Source organism: Bos javanicus, chromosome X (genome assembly GCF_032452875.1).
Source record: "Bos javanicus breed banteng chromosome X, ARS-OSU_banteng_1.0, whole genome shotgun sequence".
Lineage (NCBI taxonomy): Eukaryota > Metazoa > Chordata > Mammalia > Artiodactyla > Bovidae > Bos > Bos javanicus.
The window spans coordinates 11,947,837-11,969,860 of NC_083897.1; the positions used below are offsets into that span (position 1 = coordinate 11,947,837).

The 22,024-nt window shown below is 40.1% G+C and overlaps 1 protein-coding gene across 1 annotated transcript in view; it reads left to right on the forward strand.

Annotated features, from left to right (window-relative positions):
- The first annotated feature begins 372 nt into the window (after nucleotides 1-372).
- The window catches only part of LOC133242309 (interferon regulatory factor 2-binding protein 1-like), a 44,230-nt gene continuing 22,578 nt past the window's right edge, over nucleotides 373-22,024 (forward strand). The window contains 2 exon segments of the mRNA XM_061408403.1: nucleotides 373-671; nucleotides 937-1,150. Of these exon segments, the coding sequence (XP_061264387.1) occupies nucleotides 373-671; nucleotides 937-1,150 (513 nt within the window).

The window sequence follows — 22,024 nt, forward strand, 5'->3', positions numbered from 1 at the left end:
GGTGGTGACAACTCTGATCCCCTAGTTCCAATGATGGACGGAGATCACTTCCCGGTTTCTCTTTAAAAACTTCCACGGTGAGCAGACAAGTTTCAGAGGTGGTTTTTGGGGGGAGGGAGGATGTGCCCGCCACCTCCCCAGATTGCTGGGTTTGTGACTAAAGGCAACTTTCCTTTTTAGCAACATCCGTGAGTAGTGGTTTTGTAAGCAGGGGGCAACTTATCTGCTGACACGCCTGCTCCTAATTATTATATCGGGGACCACATGGGGTACCCAGCAAGCACAGGGATTTCCACTGGAACGCTTCTCTTTGCTCCCTGTGGGTTTCATTATCTGGGCTGTCCCTGCGTTGGCTGCCTTCGCCACGCGCACATGCGCAGGGACGTGGCGACCCTCTGTAGCATGGCGGCCGGGCCAGCGCACGGGGCCAGGGAGGTCCCAACGCGTCTGGGCGAAGACCTCGCCCGGGAAGCTTTTGAAGACAGCCACTCCACCGGCACGCCTAAGAGAACAACTTTCCAAACACCAGCCTACCACAAGCTCAGCTCTCCTGAAAGCGCGACCTTACAGAGGCCGCGCACGAATTCGGGAGAAAGTTCTGCGGTCACGTCGTTGCTCCTGGTTTCTAAATACCGTTTCAGATATGGAGTTTTGAAAACCCGACCGCCACGGTAAACAAGCGGTGACTTGAGGAGATGCTGAAACCAACGCCGTGCCAAACTCCAAGCCCACACGGCCAGCCTCAGGCGCAGACAACTAGAGCCGGCCTCTACTCCTCCCCCCAGCTTTCCCAGGAGCGGGGGACCAGCGGACCCCAAGAGAAGCGTGGCGAAACTAACAAAAGAAACATTTAAGTACCTCTGAGCCACTGTACGGCTGGGAGACCCTGGAGGTGAGGCCCCTGTGGGCGGAAGGATCCGGCTTTTGCCGCCCCAGCTGCCACGAGGGTCCGACCGCAGCTGCTGGGAAACATACGTCCCCGGGTTACGGGTTACGTGGGTTACGCACGTCACGCACGTCAATGCACGTCAGCCGGCGTGGCACGCGGCTGCAGGCGCTGAGCGCGGGGGCGGGGCCCTACGCGCACGTGGCAGCTCTGCGCCTGGAAACCCCACCCACAAACCTGGCTGGGAGCTGGGGACAAAACCCTGTAAATGTCCAAGATGCACTGTGTCCCCCACCAGGCACTTTGCTGGGTGGTCACCCTGGAGACGCCAGGATCCAAGTCGGGGAAACGGCCATGACGCACCTGTGGTGGGCCAGGCCCACCTCGGCCGACCCTCAGGGAGCTCTCCTGGCTCACCAGGCTGCCTGAATAAGCCTCGGTCGGTCGGAAGCTGCCTGGGCTCGGTGCGGGGGAGACTTTCTCTCGGAGGTGATTGCTAACCAGCCTTGGAGTAAAAGGCCCGGCGGTGCAGCCCTGAGGCCAGGCAGGGTGGGAGCGGGCCTCAGGACACAGAAGGTCCCCGGGCGACCACAGGAAGCTTTCCCGGGGACCAGAGAGGAGTCATTGTGCCTGTGTTAGACTTCTACCCGAGAGCACATTTGTTTGAGTGCATGCGCCCATGCTTGAGTGTGTGTGTGTGTGTGTGTGTGTGCGCGTGTGCGTGTGTGTGTGTGTATGTATGTGTGTGTGAGAGACAGAGAGAGAGAGAGAGAGAGAGAGAGAGTGCGAGGGCAAGAATGTACAAATGCATAAATAAAATACATGGAATGGCAATGGAAGATATTTATTGACATCCTTATCAAAATATTCCAAGGTGTGACATAATGATAATGCATACCTAGCAACTAACTTGCTTGAAAACCTGTAACAGTGAATCTACTAAAGTCAGCCCCCTACATACGAGAGTGAGTTCCATTCCAAGGGTGATTTCGTAAGTCCAACTTGTTCATAAGGACAACAGAGTTAGCCTAGATACCCTACTAACACAATCAAGCTGTATAGTTCTGTACCGTAATCGGCGTATAATAATTTTCACGCCATGCATACAAAGCAAACTCTTAATTTTACAGTACCTTGGAGAGTAGAGTAGTACAGTGTAACTACATCCTTTGACTGTGTGGATCACAACAGACTGTGGACAATTGTGAAAGAGATGGGAATACCAGACCACCTGCCCTGCCTCCTGAGAAATCTGTATGCAGGTCAAGCAGCAAGTTTGAACTGGACGTGGAACAATGGACTGGTTCCAAATTGGGAAAGGATTAAGTCACGGCTGTATACTGTCACCCTCCTTATTTAACTTAAAGGCAGAGTACATCTTGCGAAATGCCAGGCTGGATGAAGCACAAGCTGGAATCAAGACTGCCGGGAGAAATATCAATAACCTCAGATATGCAGACGACACCGCCCTTAAGGCAGACAGGGAGGAGGAACCAAAGAGCCTCCCTGATGAAGGTCAAAGAAGAGCGTGAAACAGTTGGCTTAAAATTCAACACTCAGAAAACTAAGATCACGGCACCCGGTCCCCATCACTTCGTGGCAAACAGATGTGGAAACAATGGAAACAGTGAGAGACTTTATTTGCTTGGGCTCCGAAACCACTGCAGATGGTGACTGCAGCCATGAAATTAAAAGACACGTGCCCCGTGGAAGAGAAGCTATGACCAACCTAGAGAGCATGTTAGAAAGCAGAGACAGTATTGCTTTGTCTAGTCAAAGCTGCGGTTGCTCAAGTAGCCACGTACGGATGTCAGGGTTGGACTGTAAAGAAAGCTGGGCAGCAAAGAATTGATGCTTTTGAACAGTTGAGTGTTGGAGAAGACTCGTGAGAGGTCCTTGGACTGCAAGGAGATCCATCCAGTCAGTCCTACACGAAGTAAGTTCTGAACATTCATTGGAAGGCCTGATGCTGAAACTCCAACACTCTGGCCACCTGATGCGAAGAACTGACTCCCTGGAAAAGGCCCTGATGCTGGGAAAGATCGACGGCTGGAGGAGAAGGGGATGACAGAGGATGAGATGGTCGGATGGCATCACCGACTCGATGGACCTGAGTTTGAGCAAGGTCTGGGAGTTGGTGATCAACACGGAAGCCTGGCATGCCACCGTCCATGGGGTCGCAAAGAGGTGGATACTACTGTGCGACTGAACTAAACTGATAATATAACAGCTGGCATACAGTGGCTGGCATCTTGTGAACAAGCAAGAAGGGTTTTTGAATGGAGGCCATAGAAGAGATGGGAAATGATATAGCTAACTGATTGTCCACAATAGTAGACAGAAGCCAAGGTCCAATTTCACTGGCACCTGATTTTCATGGCCTAGATTCTGGTTCTTTGCTGCATTTAATTCTATCTTCCGTTTTGAAAAAGCAAATGATAACTGGGCAGTTGTTCATTTTCCTCATCATAGGTGACATGGTAGCACTGGGCTGCATTCTGAACGGCTGCTGCAACCTTCATTAACCATTCTACATTTGGGTCCTGTACCTCAAAAATTAACAGTGTCTCCTCAGATAAAGAAAAGCCCCTTGCCATTTCCTGTGTCATGATTCTCTTTCATTCTTCAGTTACTTCTTCCTCTTCTCTCTCTTCATCCTTTCTGTGGGCCTCCAGTTTCATCATTTTTTCATTAGCCTGCTCCTTCTTTGCACAGTAACCATGCTGTATAATACAGTACACAAAATCCCAACCACTTGTAGAGCATGCATGTACATAACAATGTATGCCAGACACGTGAACAAAGTTACATAGCTGAACATGCAAACATACATTCACATCTGAAAGTTCGCAACTTGAAGATTCGTATTGTAGGGGACTTATTGTATCAGAATTTTTAATAAGTGATGAACATCAGTGGCATTTATCTGTAACAACTTCAATGAACGTGAACAATATTTATCTTTCTGTCACTGAGGCAATCCCAGTCCTAATAATGTGTTAGACTGTTGTCAATTTTTACAATAGAGAAAATGCTATTTATCAGTGCCTTTGCAGAGAAAATGGAGATTTTATTTGTTCCCACCACCCAGGTTTATGAACATTCTGAATTTTATAAGAGATCTGTGAACCCTAAATAAGAACCCCTGGTGAAAGGTGTTTTCTTTGATAAACTGCCAATATGTCTCAGTTACTATCACAAATAACATCTTAACACAGAAACTGACATATAATTTTTTATCTAATTTGAAGTGAAATACCTTATGAGACATAGAAAATTACTTTTAAGCAGCAAAAATGCTTAAACTTTCCAGCTTTATCTACAGCAAACAGATATTGGCAGAAACTTTTATTCGTTAGCTTTAAGGTACAATCAGGTGACATGATGACAAAAAAATTAAGAATTGAATGAGAAGTCAAGGATAGAAAGCAAGTTGACAAGACAATGAAAATAAACCTCCTGGTTTACAAATTTTGTTAAGGGTTGGTTGGACCAAGTCAAAGTGGTTTATTCTAGCAATTGTGGCATAGTGTTTGAACACAGAATGGAGCTAGGTACAAAGGGGAAGTTTAAGGAAAACATCATACATTTATATCCACTCCTCTATATTAGAGGTTAGGAAAGGAAAAAGATAGATGGTAGAAGAAAAAATTGAGTGTGTTAATGAAACAGAGCAAGACACTATGGTCCTTGCCCGCCCACCCCTCGACCATATCCTCAGCCTGACTTTTGTTTGTGGAAAAACTTTAGCCAAAGAATAGTTTTAATAAGAGAACAGAGAAAATGCAGAAACAAAGGAAAACAAAGGAGACCAAATAATAGTTTAGTCAGTAAGCGTAGTCAAGGACTTTAGTTCCTTCTCAAGGACTATAGATAATATTCTGAGCCATATCCTGAGCTGTCTTATAGATACTGAAATCTTCAGCAGTTGAAAGAAGTTAACTACATGAAGACCAGACTGTAGCCATGACAAAAGTAGCCACAGTCCTGAGAACTGGCCTCAAAGATATAGCAACAAACCACCCCTCGAACTAGAGATTAACTCTACCTTAAGCAATCAAGATGATGTTGGTCATACCACCACATGACCAATTTCAAGTTGACTGTCAGAGATGACTGTACTGTTTCTGCATGTACCCCTTAACCCCCCTCCCTCCATCTATAAAACTCTTGTCCACAGATTGTTAGTGTGGGAGAAGTCAGCCTTTGGATAGGAGTCCCCCCTCCCCTGCCCACCATGCTGGCATTTGAAGTAAAGCAAACTTTCCTTTCTATCAATCTTGTCTCTTTATTGGCTTTTGATCAGAGAACAGCCTGCCCCCTCCTTTTGGTTACAGTAATACTTACATTAAGCAATAAACTTAAATTCCTTTGATTTACTTTTTACTCCACTCTTTGGATTAGGTTTTGAACAGGAATTATGAAGTGGTAAGTGTAAATCTTTTGTTGCATGCCTCAAATAGCAGCTTCCTCTTAAACATGGTTTAATGCCCTCTGCAGCTATTATTTGTCTTTCTATGACTTCAGGGCCAGGAACAAAGATTTGCATGTCTGGCTTTAATATTTCACAGATTTATTAGCATATCTTTTCATTAATTCACAGATTTATTAAGATCTAACAGAATTTAGAAGCTAGTTGAATAGGGACAGTCACTGCTATTCTCTATTTTTTTTTTTGAGTCATTTAGAGGTATATTACCAAATTAATGTGTTTCTATGCAAAAATGCATGAATTACTTGTGTTTAAGTAGAAATAATGTAGGCTGGCTAGAATGATGTTGCTGATTGACTGATTAGTGAGTATAAGATTGAAGACCATGATAAATGGAAATTTCAGAAAAATTGAGGTTATGCTGAGTATTTTTTGGATAGCTTATTGGCATATCCAAAAGTGCCTTTTTGGTTTGTCCATTTCTCTTCCCCTCTAACCTTAAAAGAGCCTAATTATACGAATGAGATCACTAAGCCATTGAAACTAACTCTGGACTTACGCTCTCCTGAATACATGCCATGTGTTGTCTAACCTGTTGATTCTTTTCCTAGATAAAATGAAAGAATAGAGAATTAAGCAGTTTAAAAATGATTAGCTCTTGAATCTGCCTCCCACCTCCTGCCCATTCCCAGTCCTCTAGATTATTAGAGAGCCCCAGTTTGAGTTTCCTGTGTTGGAGGGGACATATGTACACCTAGGGTTAAGTCATGTTGATGTATGACAGACATCAAAACAATATTGCAAACCAATCATCAACCAATCAAAAATAAATAAATTTTTTTAAATGACTAGCTGTCTAGTGACTGCAATAGCCCCACTAAGGAATCCTACAAGGCAAATCATGGAGACAAGATAACATCTGAAGAGAGAATCAGTCAATCTGCACACAATGGAGAAGGATGCAGAACTCAACCTCCTACCTTGATGATTCACTGAGAGTCTTCCTTCCACTTTTCATTTCACAAACTGTCAAGGCTGAGCAGAATCTTTGAAATTGGTCTTTGCACATGAGTCCACCTTCTCCCCAGATTGCTGGTTTCTGATTAAAGCACCTTTCTTTTCTACTGACATTTGAGTGGCAAGCAGCTGAACCTGGGTTCAGTCACAAATCAACCTTTTAGCAAAATCATATTGAATGCCAGCTTTGTGAGTTGGTATTTATTTCATTTCTTTTAGTCCTCTAAAATTGTATACAACTTCTCAGTATATATGAAATACCCCTAAAATGAGAGCAAAAAGAAAATTTATCAGACATTGGGTGATATTCTGTTACAGTCAATAATTGTATTTCATGCCACTTCATTATCTCTGTAAAGGACAGGCAACCCCAAATTCTAGAGGTATTATGTAAAAAATGTTAATAATTGTACAGAATTTATCATTTTTATTAAAATGTATCATTTTAAATAAGAAAAATGTCTTACTCTGTGTTTTTCACTCTAAAGCACATTGTTAATTTTTTAGTTCAGTTCCATACAACTTCACTGGTTAATTCTACCAAATGTTTGAAGGAAAAAAAAAAAAAAAAACAGCCTTTGGAAACTCTTTCACAAAATAGAGGCGAGCAGGATATTTCCTAATTCATTCTACCGGGCCACTAATTGCCTGATACCATCATAGGAAAAGGAAACCAAAGACCAATATCCTGTTGAATTGCAAAATCCTCGGGGAAGGCGCCAAGATGGCGGAGGAGTAGGACGGGGAAAACACTTTCTCCCCCACAAATTTATCAAAAGAGCATTTAAACGTCGAGTAAATTCCACAAAACAACTTCTGAATGCCGGCAGAGGACATCAGGCACCCAGAAAAGCAACCCAACTCCTCGAAAGGAGGTAGGAAAAAAATATTAAAGACGATAAAAGAGACAAAAGAGGGAGGGACGGAGTTCCGTCCCGGGAAGGGAGTCTTAAAAGAGAGAAGTTTCCAAACACCAGGAAACCTTCTCACTGCCGAATCCGTGCCGAGCTTTGGAAGCACAGAGGGCAACATAACAGGGAGAAAAAATAAACAAACAATTAAAACTCGCAGATTGCGAGCCCTACGGTAACTCGTCCAGCGGAGAAGCAGCGCAGACGCCTGCATCCGCCATTAGCAAGCGGGGGCTGGGCAGGGAGGCGCGGCGCGGGCTGCATTGCTGAGAGTAAGAATCTGGCCTGAATACCCTGAGCACTATCTGAGCGAAATAATTTGGGCTAGCAAACCAGACTGTGGGATATCTACCATGCGAAAAGCCAGCCCTAACCTAAGACACCGCCAGCCCGCGCACGGAACAAAGGACTAAACAGAGGTAGCCGGCTGCAGACCTTCCCCCTCCGGTGACAAGCAGCCAGAGCCGGAAGGGGGCAATCGCAGCCCCAGAGAGACATTATCTATAAAACTGGCTTCTTTGCTAACTAAAACTTATTGGGGGTCTGGACGGTCAACATCTGCCTGAGAAGGTGCGCCGGTTTTACACCCAGATAACCAAGTGGCGGGGAGGCGCTAAGTCGCAGCATTGGCGCTCGCCAAACACCTCATCACCTGAGCTGCTCGGACCTGGGAAGAGCACAAAACGCAGCCCCAACTGAGTCTGCGCCTCTGAGGACTACCCGAGTGCCTGAACCTGAGCGGCTTGGACCTGGGAGGTGCATGCAACCCAGGGCCAGCCTCGGATTGTTCCCGGCGGAACAACCTAGAGCCTGAGCAGTGTGGGCAGGGAGGCTACACGCGCCGTGAGCGGGGGCAGACCCAGTGTGGCTGAGGCATTGCGAGCGCACGCCAGTGTCATTTGTTTGCAGCATCCCTCCCTCCCTCCCCATAGCGCGACTGAACAAAGAGAAGAAATACAGCTCCACCCACCAGAACACCGACACAAGCTTCCCTAACCAGGAAACCTTGACAAGCCACCTCTACATACCCACACACAGCGAGGAAATGCCACAATAAAGAGAACTCCACAAACTGCCAGAATACAGAAAGGACTCCCAAACTCAGCAATTTAAACAAGATGAAGAGACAGAGGAATACCCAGCAGATAAAGGAACAGGATAAATGCCCACCAAACCAAACAAAAGAGGAAGAGATAGGGAATCTACCTGATAAAGAATTCCAAATAATGATAGTGAAATTGATCCAAAATCTTGAAATTAAAATGGAATCACAGATAAATAGCTTGGAGACAAGGATTGAGAAGATGCAAGAAAGGTTTAATAAGGACCTAGAAGAAATAAAAAAGAGTCAATATATAATGAATAATGCAATAAATGAAATTAAAAACACTCTGGAGCCAACAAATAGAATAACAGAGGCAGAAGATAGGATTAGTGAATTAGAAGATAGAATGGCAGAAATAAATGAATCAGAGAGGATAAAAGAAAAACGAATTAAAAGAAATGAGGACAATCTCAGAGACCTCCAGGACAATATTAAACGCTACAACATTCGAATCCTAGGGGTCCAGAAGAAGAAGACAAAAAGAAAGACCATGAGAAAATACTTGAGGAGATAATAGTTGAAAACTTCCCTAAAATGGGGAAGGAAATAATCACCCAAGTCCAAGAAACCCAGAGAGTCCCAAACAGGATAAACCCAAGGAGAAACACCCCAAGACACATTAACATAATTAATCAAATTAACAAAGATCAAACACAAAGAACAAATATTAAAAGCAGCAAGGGAAAAACAACAAATAACACACAAGGGAATTCCCATAAGGATAACAGCTGATCTTTCAATAAAACTCTTCAAGCCAGGAGGGAATGGCAAGACATACTTAAAATGATGAAAGAAAATAACCTACAGCCCAGATTATTGTACCCAGCAAGGATCTCATTCAAGTATGAAGGAGAAATCAAAAGCTTTTCAGACAAGCAAAAGCTGAGAGAATTCTGCACCACCAAACCAGCTCTCCAACAAATACTAAAGGATATTCCCTAGACAGGAAACACAAAAGTGGTGTATAAACTCAAACCCAAAACAATAAAGTAAATGGCAACGGGATCATACTTATTAGTAATTACCTTAAATGTAAATGGGTTGAATGACCCAACCAAAAGACAAAGACTGGCTGAATGGATACAAAAACAAGACCCCTACGTATGTTGTCTACAAGAGATCCACCTCAAAACAGGGGACACATACAGACTGAAAGTGAAGGGCTGGAAAAAGATTTTCCATGCAAATTGGGACCAAAAGAAAGCAGGAGTCACAATACTCGTATCAGATAAATTAGACTTTAAAACAAAGGCTGTGAAAAGAGACAAAGAAGGTCACTACATAATGATCAAAGGATCAATCCAAGAAGAAGATATAACAATTATAAATATATATCCACCCAACATGGGAGCACCGCAGTATGTAAGACAAATCCTAACAAGTATGAAAGGAGAAATTAACAATAACACAATAATAGTGGGAGACTTTAATACCCCACTCACACTTATGGATAGATCAACTAAACAGAAAATTAACAAGGAAAAAAAAATGTATCTATAAAGCTCACTAAAAAAAAAAAGAATATGATATGTGAACTGGCTATCATGATCAACAAAAAGAATTTTGTAGAGAAGCTAGGAAGAGCTAATTAGCCAAGCTCTAGATGAGGGAAGTTCCAGGTTTGGAAATTTTTAATGTTTGTGTAAATAGAAATAACAATTTGGAACTGGCATTTATAAATGATTCAAATCAAATTAGAAATGACTAGTCTTTCTGTACAGACTCATGTAATAGTCCAGCTGTGGTGAACAAAAAGTAAAAATAGTGAATTATAATCAATATTTTTACACTTAAAATATAATTTTTCTCCCAATCACTTCAAAATGAAGGAGAAAAGGGAGGTTAATTTAAAAAAAATGGTGATTTTTCTTCCATCGATTTTGAAAAAAAAAAAAAAAGAAAGTTATTTTTGTTTGCTAAGTCATCTTAACATATTTTCAGCTGACAAACAAATAGGGAGATAGAGTAACAGTCAATACAAATATTGAGAGTATCAGCTAGATAACTTTAGGAAGAATATTATTTCCTTTCCAAACCAACCAGTCTTTATAAAATTTAAATATTAATACAGAACAGAATAATAGAAATTAGATTATATCACAATTATAATATTTTAGAGTTATTATTGTAACTGCATGCATAACATTAAACAAAATAAAGTAATAACTGCATCCAAAAAAAAAATCCTCAAGAAAATGCTAGCAAACCAAATTAAGGATATGAAAAAGACTTAACACCATGAACAATTGGGATTAACCAAGAAATGCAAGTGTGGTTCAACATACAAAGCAAAATCAATGTAATATACTGTATTAACAGAACAAATTTAAAAATCATCTCAAAAGACACACAAAAGTCCAGGTTCGATGCACGATGCTGGAGGCTTGGGGCTGGTGCACTGGGACGGCCCAGGGGGATGGTATGGGGAGGGAGGAGGGAGGAGGGTTCGGGATGGGGAACACATGTATACCTGTGGCGGATTCATTTTGATATTTGGCAAAACTAATACAATTATGTAAAGTTTAAAAATAAAATAAAATTAGAAAAAAAATGCATTTGACAAGATCCTACACATTTAAATTGTAAAAAAACACTTAAAACATTGTGAATAGAAGGATACTTTTTTAACCTCAGAAAGGGCATCTATAAAAAACAGCTAACATCATATTCAATGGAGAAAGACTGAAATATTTCCCCCTAAGGTCAGAAAAAAGGACAGTGTCCACTTTTGCCACTTCTGTTCAACATTTTACTCGAAGTTCTAGCCAAAGCCATAAAGTAATAACATGAAAAATAAGATTCAGATCAAAAATAAATAATTAAACTGTCTGTTTATAGAAGTAATGATCATATATATAGAAAACTAAAGATCACACACAATGTAGTAGATATAATAAACAATTTCAACAAAGCTATTGGATACAGGAAGAATATACACAAATCAGTTATATTTGTACACAATACCAATGAATAATCAGAAAGAAAAAAAAAACTTTTAAATCTATTTATAATCATATCTTTTTTAAAAGATACTTTAAAAAGTTTAAGTGTAAGAATTTTCCACTACAAACAACAAAGTCCTAAATAAATATAAACATATTATATGTTCATGGACTGGGAGATTTAATATTATTAAGATGTCAATAAAGGGACTTCCCTGGTGGCCCAGTAGCCAAGACGCTGTGCTCCCAGTGCAGGAGGTCCAGGTTCAACCCCTGGACAGAGAATTAGATCCTGCATGCTGCAACTAGGAGTTCACAGTTCAGTTCAGTTCAGTCGCTCAGTCATGTCCGGCTCTTTGCGACCCCATGAATCACAGCACGCCAGGCCTCCCTGTCCATCACCAACTCCTGGAGTTCACTCAGACTCATGCCCATCGAGTCAATGATGCCATCCAGCATCTCATCCTCTGTTGTCCCCTTCTCCTCCTGCCCCCAATCCCTCCCAGCATCAGAGTCTTTTCCAATGAGTCAACACGTCACATGAGGTGGCCAAAGTACTGGAGTTTCAGCTTTAGCATCATTCCTCCCAAAGAAATCCCAGGGCTGATCTCCTTCAGAATGGACTGGTTGGATCTCCTTGAAGTCCAAGGGACTCTCAAGAGTCTTCTCCAACACCACAGTTCAAAAGCATTGACTCTTCAGCACTCAGCTTTCTTCACAGTCCAAATCTCACATCCATACATGACCACTGGAAAAACCATACCCTTGACCAGACAGACCTTTGTTGGCAAAGTAATGTCTCTGCTTTTTAATGTGCTGTCTAGGTTGGTCATAACTTGGCTTCCAAGGAGTAAGTGTCTTTAAATTTCATGGCTGCAGTCACCATCTGCAGTGATTTTGGACCCCCCAAAATAAAGCCTGACACTGTTTCCACTGTTTCCCCATCTATTTCCCATGAAGTGATGGGACCAGATGCCATGATCTTCGTTTTCTGAATGTTGAGTTTTAAGCCAACTTGTTCATTCTCCTCTTTCAGCTTTTTCAAGAGGCTTTTTAGTTCCTCTTCCCTTTCTGCCATAAGGGTGGTGTGATCTGCATATCTGAGGTTATGGATATTTCTCCTGGCAATCTTGATTCCAGCTTGTGCTTTTTCCAGCCCAGTGTTTCTCCCAGCCCAGTGTTTCTCATGATGTACTCTGCATATAAGTTAAATAAGAACGGTGACAATATACAGCCTTGACGTACTTCTATTCCTATTTGGAACCAATCTGTTGTTCCATGTCCAGTTCTAACTGTTGCTTCCTGACCTGCATACTAATTTCTCAAGAGGCAGATCAGGTGGTCTGGTGTTCCCATCTCCTTCAGAATTTTCCACAGTTTATTGTGATCCACACAGTCAAAGGCTTTGGCATATTCAATAAGGCAGAAATAGATGTTTTTCTGAAATTCTCTTGCTTCTTCGATGATCCATTGGATGTTGGCAATTTTATTTCTGGTTCCTCTGTCTTTTCTAAAACCAGCTTGAACACCTGGAAGTTTACAGTTCATGTATAGCCGAAGCCTGGCTTGGAGAATTTTCAGCATTACTTTACTAGCGTGTGAGATGAGTGCAATTGTGCAGTAGTTTGAACATTCTTTGGCACTGCCTTTCTTTGGGATTGGAATGAAAACTGACCTTTTCCAGTCCTGTGTCCACTGCTGAGTTTTCCAAATTTGCTGGCATATTGAGTGCAACACTTTCACAGCATCATCTTTCAGGATTTGAAATAGCTCAACTGGAAATCCATCACCTCCATGAGCTTTGTTCGTAGTGATGCTTTCTAAGGCCCACTTGACTTCACATTCCAGGATGTCTGGCTCTAGGTGAGTGATCACACCATCGTGATTATCTTGGTCGTGAAGATCTTTTTTGTATAGTTCTTCTGTGTATTCCTGCCACCTCTTCTTAATATCTTCTGCTTCTGTTAGGTCTGTACCATTTCTGTCCTTTATCGAGCCCATCTTTACATGAAATGTTCCCTTGGTATCTTGAATTTTCTTGAAGAGATCTCTAGTCTTTCCCATTCTGTTGTTTTCCTCTATTTCTTTGCACTGATCGCTGAGGAAGGCTTTCTTATCTCTTCTTGCTATTCTTTGGAACTCTGCATTCAGATGCTTATATCTTTCCTTTTCTCCTTTGCTTTTTGCTTCTCTTCTTTTCACAGCTATTTGTAAGGCCTCCTCAGACAGCCATTTTGTTTTTTTGCATTTCTTTTCTATGGGAATGGTCTTGATCCATCTCCTGTACAATGTCACGAACCTCCGTCCATAGTTCATCAGGCACTCTATCTATCAGATCTAGTCCCTTAAATCTATTTCTCACTTCCACTGTATAATCATAAGGGATTTGATTTAGGTCATACCTGAATGGTCTAGTGGTTTTCCCTACTTTCCTCAATTTTAAGTCTGAATTTGGCAATAATGAGTTCATGATCTGAGCCACAGTCAGCTCCTGGTCTTGTTTTTGCTGACTGTATAGAGCTTCTCCATCTTTGGCTGCAAAGAATGTAATCAATATGATTTCGGTGTTGACCATCTGGTGATGTCCATATGTAGAGTGTTCTCTTGCATTGTTGGAAGAGGGTGTTTGCTATGACTAGTGCATTTTCTTGGCAAAACTATTCGTCTTTGCCCTACTTCATTCCGTATTCCAAGGCCAAATTTGCCTGTTACCCCAGGTGTTTCTTGACTTCCTACTTTTGCATTCCAGTCCCCTATAATCAAAAGGACATCTTTTTTGGGTGTTAGTTCTAAAAGGTCTTGTAGGTCTTCATAGAACTGTTCCACTTCAGCTTCTTCAGTGTTACTGTTGTGGCATAGACTTAGATTACTGTGATATTGAATGGTTTGCCTTCGAAACGAGCAGAGATCATTCTGTCTTTTTTGAGATTGCCTCCAAGTACTGCATTTCAGACTCTTTTATTGACCATGATGGCTACTCCATTTCTTCTGAGGGATTCCTCCCTGCTGTAGTAGATATAATGGTCATCTGAGTTAAATTCACCCATTCCAGTCCATTTTAGTTTGCTGATTCCTAGAATGTCAACATCCACTCTTGCCATCTCTTGTTTGACCACTTCCAATTTGCCTTGATTCATGGACCTGACATTCCATGTTCCTATGCAATATTTCTCTTTACAGCATCGGACCTTGCTTCTATCACCAGTCACATCCACAACTGGGTATTGTTTTTGCTTTGCCTCCATCCCTTCATTCTTTCTGGAGTTATTTCTCCACTGATCTCCAGGAGCATGTTGGGCCCCTACTGACCTGGGGAGTTCCTCTTTAAGTATCCTATCATTTTGCCTTTTCAGACAGAATGTGGTCCCCTGGAGAATGGAATGGCAAACCACTTTAGTATTCTTGCCTTGAGAACCCCATGAACAGTATGAAAAGGTAAAACAGTATGAATGGAGTTCACATGCCAGAACTAAAAATATGAGCCCACATGCTACCACTAAGACCTGAAGCAGGCAAATAAATAAATATTTTTTAAAATATTTCAATACAGCTGAAAGGAATCTAAAAATTTATTTAAATTCCTATATAAATTCCAGCTGAACTTTTTGCAGCAGCAGAGAATCTAATCTTAAATTCACTGGAAATTTCAAGGTCCTTTATAGGCAAAACCATCTTGAAAAATAAAAAAAGAACAAAGTCTATCCCATCTATTTACCATTCTCCACACAGCAGCCAAAGTTGCTTCTATGAAATACATATCATATTGCTATTTTACACAGAATCCCCAATGCATTACAAATTAACTCAGAACAAAACACAAAGTTTATGTTTTTGTGTTTAGTGTCCTACATAGTCTGGTCTTCCACTACCTGTATTACCTGATCTTTTACCATTCTTTCTATTGTTCACTTGACACCAGTCACTAGCCTCCTTGAAATCCCTTGAATATACCTAGCCAGCTCTTCAGGGCCATTGCACATAATGCATTCTTTGCCTATGTCACTTTTTCTCACATTGCTTTAGGATTTGCTCTCTCACTTCAAGTAGCTTCTCAAATGTCACCTTTTCAGAAAGGACTTCCTATTTACTCTCTCAAAACTTGCACTCCCAATTCCCATACCTTCCATTGGCAATCTGTTTCCTTTTTCCTGCCTTATCTTTCTTCGTCATTATCTCACATATATTAAAATATTCAGTATTTATTTATCTTCATAAAATTTAAGCTTCATGAAAATGAGGAAATTCTCCATTTGTTTGTTGTTGTGTCATCAATGCCAGACCAGTAAACAGCATATCTTAAGTACTCAATAAATATTTCTGAATAAATAAATGGATATTAGTAAATGAGGTGACGTTTACCTCTTCATACTTTGAAAAATATTAAAATTGTACAGCTGCCACTTTCCTCATCTCCTTTGCCAACTCATCCCCATTAATTCCCTTCTTCCTTATATAAGGTTAATATAGCTATGAAGTGTATATTTTAAAACTCTTTTAGGAATTGAAAGGAGCTTCATATTGCTGTCACTTATGACTCAAATTGAATGCTTAATATTTATTTTCTCCAACATTGGAAATATAAATGTATATATTTAATGATGTATATATACATTTATATATGTACAAATATATGCATGCAGTTGGCTCTATCTACAGGTTCCACAATCATGGATCCAATCAACTGTGGATCAAAATACTTCTTAAAAATTCCATAAAATTCCAAAAAACAAAAATTTCAGTTGCAGTACACTGGCAAATATTTACATAGCATTTACATTGTATTTACAAATACTTACATAGCGTTTACATTGTATTAGGTATTATAAGTAATTTAGAGATGATTTAATGTATACAGGAGAATGTGTCTAGGTTATATGCAAATACTTCACCATTTTATGCAAGAGACTCGAGTAATCATGGATTTTGGTATCCTCGGGGAGTCCTGAAAGAATCCCCCACAGATACCAAGGGACAACTGTATGTATATACAAACACACACAGATAAAAATGTATTTCTATTTCCTTGGGTTCTAAACTTGGATACTATGGTAATGAAGCTATCTTCTCTGATTTTATGCTCATTTTTATTGATTTACTTTGTTCAGAAAAAGGAAAGAAAAGCAAGTAAAACTGTTCAGCAGTTCCAGGTGGCCTACTTAACGTGGATCAGCCATCTCATACGTCTATATCGATTAAAAGAAGCAAAACCATATGGGTAGCTTAAAAGTAAACATTTTTTCTAAGTCTCTCATTTACCATATCTGCAATCTCTATTAGCCACACAAGCAAAATTCACAGAACATTTTCTTACTTTGTAAACTTTTGTATTATTTATTCATGACATTTGTATATAAAAAGAGTGATATCCTTTCTCAATGAGATGTCACTAATCCTAGAATATACATTAATGATATGAGATATAATTCAGTCCTGAATTCAAATAAGCACTGACTGACCTCGTCTACTCAGCAATTTTTCATCTTCCTCTGCTCTGCTTTTATTTATTCATTTATTTTTAGGTATATTTTTTATTTATTCATTTATTTTAGGAAATCTGGCCATCTCTCTCCAATTGTAATCATACATTCCATAGTTGAAATTCTGAAAATCTGATATTTTGATGGACATCTAAAAAAAAAAAAAAGATTGAATATGGATCAAGGTCTTTTAGGGATCTTCTCCCATCAGCAGCTTTTCAGTGTGGATCCCTTTGGTCTTCTCTTGGATGAGCTGTAGCCTTGCTCTTTAGTGCCAACCAATCTCTTTTTTTTTTTTTTTTTTTTTTTTTAGGAGAGGAGGCACTTTGAAATCAGCAACCATTTAAAACCACTGATCAAAGTATGCCATGGATTGTTTCCAATGAACCGCATCTGCATCTACAATCACTGGCTTCCAAGAGATATTTCCTAACAGCAGCAAAACTGGCTCAGACACTGGTCACAGGCCAACTTCCCTCAGCTTTGCTCCTATGATGGTTTCTATCCAAGGCCATCGAGTGGTTTTCAATGGCACTTCAGCTTCTTTCATAACACAAGGAAAGTGGAAGTTCATCTTCTATAAATAACTGCATCTATTTAAAAGTACCAAACTAACTACTTTTCAAGCCAATCAATCCTAATATATGCCTGGTATACATCGAGTGGCTTTCTGATGTTGAAAAGTGATTCAAGAGAAAAATTACATATTTTCTGGAAAGAAACTGGTTTTCAAATTCAAATTAATGTGTTTATAGTTTATTTTAAGAGCTATTTAAAAATCCACAAAGTTTTAAATGGTGTTTCTGCTAAAATTGGGTTTCTAGGTTATTTGTTTGTTATTTTGACCAATGACCATTATTTCTATGATCAGTTGTCAGTCTCCATATCAGTATTATAGATCAATTAACTTTTAGGAAGAACAAGTAAAAATCATGTATCAGTTTTCCATGATGAGAAAAATAATCAAGCAACAATGACTCTGAAAATGTAAAGTCTCTAGTAAAGAGAGTAAACAACCAGATATTACATTAAATATGTGGGGAAATGGAGGTCATCTATAGGCATATTCTACATATCTGCTTATGCTTGATATATACTCACCAAAGTAAATACAAACAGGAATGTAGATACCCTGTAACTCTGGAAAACAAATGATTAAGACACAGATGGGACTTCCCTGGTGCTCCAGTGGTTGGGAATCTGTCTTGCAGTACAGGGGATGTGGGTTTGATCCCTGCTGGGGGAACTCGGATCCCACATGCTGCAGAGCTCTTGTGCCACAACCACTGCACCCATATGCTCCAGAGCTGATGTGCCATGACTAGAGAGTCTGTGTACCACAACAAAAGATCCTGTGTGATGCAACAAAGATCCCACATGCCACAACTACAGCCAAATAAATACGTTTTTTAAAGCCATATATTCTGTTTTCATATAGATTTAAAATCCATATTGATGTATTTTGAGCTCCAAGATCTCTACAGACACAGCATTTAAGTAGTTTTCTGCTGAAGAGTCATCCTGATTTTCAAAGTGATGATTCATTCTAATAAAATTATTTTAGAAGTCAATACACAAAGTAAAATATGTAAATAAAAATATATTTAAAATAATTCAAGCTTCAAAATATCCTGTCATAGTTCATCAACTGAAATATTTATGTCAAAAGCTCTATGTTTTAACACACAAGTAAGAAAAAAGTGATGAAAAGATTTTGGCTTTTGGTTTTTTATGGGTGGAATATTTCCCTTCAAAATTCATATTTTGAATCATTAACTCACAATTTTTGGTATTTGGAGATGGGAATTTAGGGAGGTAATGTTAGGTAAGATTAGACAAGATCATAAGTCTGGGACACTCGTGAGAGGATTAGTGTCCTTATAAGAAGAAACATCAAAGACCTAGCTTCCTCTGTGTGTGTGTGTGTCTCCCTGTCGCTTCTCCTCTCCTCTCCTTTCTCCTTTTCTCTTACAATTCCAGTGCATACATGTGCACACACATACACACACACACACACACACACACACATACAATGAGAAAAGAGCATGTGAAAACACAGCAAAAAGGTGGCCATCTAGAAGCCATGAAGAAGCCAGAAAATATGAGAATGAATAAATAAATTCATCAAGGCTGCACAATACAAGATTAATTTAGAGAAACCTTTTGCATTTCTCTGAACTAGTAATGAAATATCAGGAAGAGGAAGTAAAAAAAAATCTTATTTATACATGCATCCAAAAAAGACTCTAAGAATAAACTTAACCAAGGTGAAAAAACCATATACTGAAAACTATAAAACATTGATGAAGGAAACTAAAAGTGATAAGGGAAAAGATATCTCATGCTCTTAGACTGGAAGAAGTAATAGTATTAATATGGCCATACTGGAGAAGGAAATGGCAACCCACTCCAGTGTTCTTACCTGGAGAATCCCAGGAACGGGGGAGCCTGGTGGGCTGCCATCTCTGGGGTCGCACAGAGTCGGACACGACTGAAACGACTTAGCAGCAGTAGCAGCAACATGGCCATACTACCCAAGCAATCTACAGATTTAATGTAATTCTTATCAAAATATTCAGAACATTTTTTACAAAACTAGGACAAATAATACTAAAATTTATTTCGAACCACAAAGAACCCAAATGCCAAAGCAATCTTGAGAAAAAAGAGCAAAGCAGAGGATATAACTCTCTCAGACATCTGTTCAATTCATTTCAGTTGCTCAGTCGTGTCCAACTCTTTGTGACCCCATGAAACGCAGCACGCCAGGCCTTCCTCTCCATCACCAACTCCTGGAGACCACCCAAACCTATGTCCACTGAGTCGGTGATGCCATCCAACATCTCATCCTCTGTCATCCCCTTCTCCTCCTGCCCTCAATCTTTCCCAGCATCAGGGTCTTTTCCAATGAGTCAGTTCTTTGCATCAGGTGGCCAAAGTATTGGAGTTTCAGCCTCAACATCAGTCCTTCCAATGAACACCCAGGACTGATCTCGTTTAGGATGGACTGGTTGGATCTCCTTGCAGTCCAAGGGACTCTCAAGAGTCTTCTCCAACACCACAGTTCAAAAGCATCAATTCTTTGGCGCTCAGCTTTCTTTGTAGTCCAACTCTCACACCAATACATGACCACTGGAAAACCATAGCCTTGACTAGATGGACCTTTGTTGGCAAAGTAATGTCTCTGCTTTTTAATGTGCTGTCTAGGTTGGTCATAACTTTGCTTTCAAGGAGTAAGTGTCTTTAAATTTCATGGCTGCAGTCACCATCTGCAGTGATTTTGGAGCCCCAAAAAGTAAAGTCAGCCACTGTTCCCTCAGTTTCCCCATCTATTTGCCATGAAGTGACGTGACCAAATGCCATGATCTTAGATTTCTGAATGTTGAGTTTTAAGCCAACTTTTTCACTCTCCTCTTTCACTTTCATCAAGAGGCTCTTTAGTTCTTCTTCACTTTCTGCCATAAGGGTGGTGTCATCTGCATATCTGAGGTTATGGATATTTCTCCTGGCAATCTTGATTTCAGCTTGTGCTTCTTCCAGGCCAGCGTTTCTCATGATGTACTCTGCTTATAAGTTAAATAAGCAGGGTGACAATACACAGCCTTGATGTACTCCTTTTCTTATTTGGAACCAGTCTGTTGTTCCATGTCCAGTTCTAACTGTTGCTTCCTGACCTGCATACAGGTTTCTCAAGAGGCAGGTCAGGTGGTCTGGTATTCCCATCTCTTTCAGAATTTTCCACAGTTTACTGTGACCCACACAGTCAAAGGCTTTGGTATAGTCAATAAAGCAGAAATAGATGTTTTTCTGTAACTTTCTTGCTTTTTTCGATGATCCAGCGGATGTTGGCAATTTGATCTCTGGTTCCTCTGCCTTTTCTAAAACCAGCTTGAACATCAGGAAGTTCACGGTTCACATATTGCTGAAGCCTGGCTTGGAGAATTGTCAGCATTACTTTACCAGCGTGTGAGATGAGTGCAATTGCGCGGTAGTTTGAGCATTCTTTGGCATTGCCTTTCTTTGGGATTGGAATGAAAACTGACTTTTTCCAGCCCTGTGGCCACTGCTGAGTGTTCCAAATTTGCTGACATATTGAGTGTAGCACTTTCACAGCATCATCTTTCAGGATTTGAAATAGCTCAACTGCAATTCCATCACCTCCACTAGCTTTGTTCGTTGTGATGCTTCCTAAGGCCCACTTGACTAGAGTAGCTTGTAAAACCATAGACCTAATAAATGAGAATCTGGAATACAATTTATGTTACCCAAAGCCCTGTTTTCTTTCCACCAAGCCATATTACCTCTCAAAGCATGCACATTATTTGTTAGTGCTCAATCTATCATCCCATTGAGAGATTTTTGTGGGGCTTAATGTCTTCATCTTCTCTAAAATAAACAATAGATTTAAGTTGCCTTGGGACATTACTTTTCAAGTTTCATTGTATTGATTTTCAGTGACCCCAAGTTTATATTGTTTGAGAATTCTATAACTGCCATTTAATGTAATAGTTAAGAATAAGGACTGATACAGAGTTCCTGGGTTCAAATCTCAACTCTGTATCTATTTAAATAATATTTTATCCCTCTTGGTTCACATCTATAAAAAGCCTAAAATAACAGTATATAACTCAGAGAATTTTTGTGAGGATTAAGGGAGGTATTATAACTATAGTATTTATAAGAGTGCCTGTTGGCCCAGGCATATAAAAACTAAAAAAACTATAAAAACTAGTCATTGTCATTATTATAAATGATCTAAAAGTTATTTCCTCTTCTTATAGAAAAAAGAAGATACCTATATGATTTTGAAATAGATGGATTTTATTTTTATTTATTTGACTGTATGGCATGTGAGATCACAGTTCCCCACCCAGTATTCAAACCCATGCACCCCATAATGGAAGCACTGAGTTTCACCCACTAGACTGCCAGGGAAGTCCCTAGATGCATTTTAAACAATGAATATTTTTATCTGAGCTTCTTAGACTGGTTGGGGCAAACATAGTGTTGGTAATGTGAAGATTACATGTTCCCTGAAACTGAGTCCTTTATTGTCAATTTAGTTATTGCCTGCAATGCAAAATGAGATTTTTTTAAGTATTTCATTTCCAGGATCTCAAATAGTGCCTAGTATACTTGCATTTTTTAAATTAATTTTATCAAAATGCTTGTTCTTATTACATGTAGATTTGTATGTGTGTCTCTGGGGCGGATAACTTGAAACTTGTTTAAGAGGTCTCAAAAGTGGCTCTGC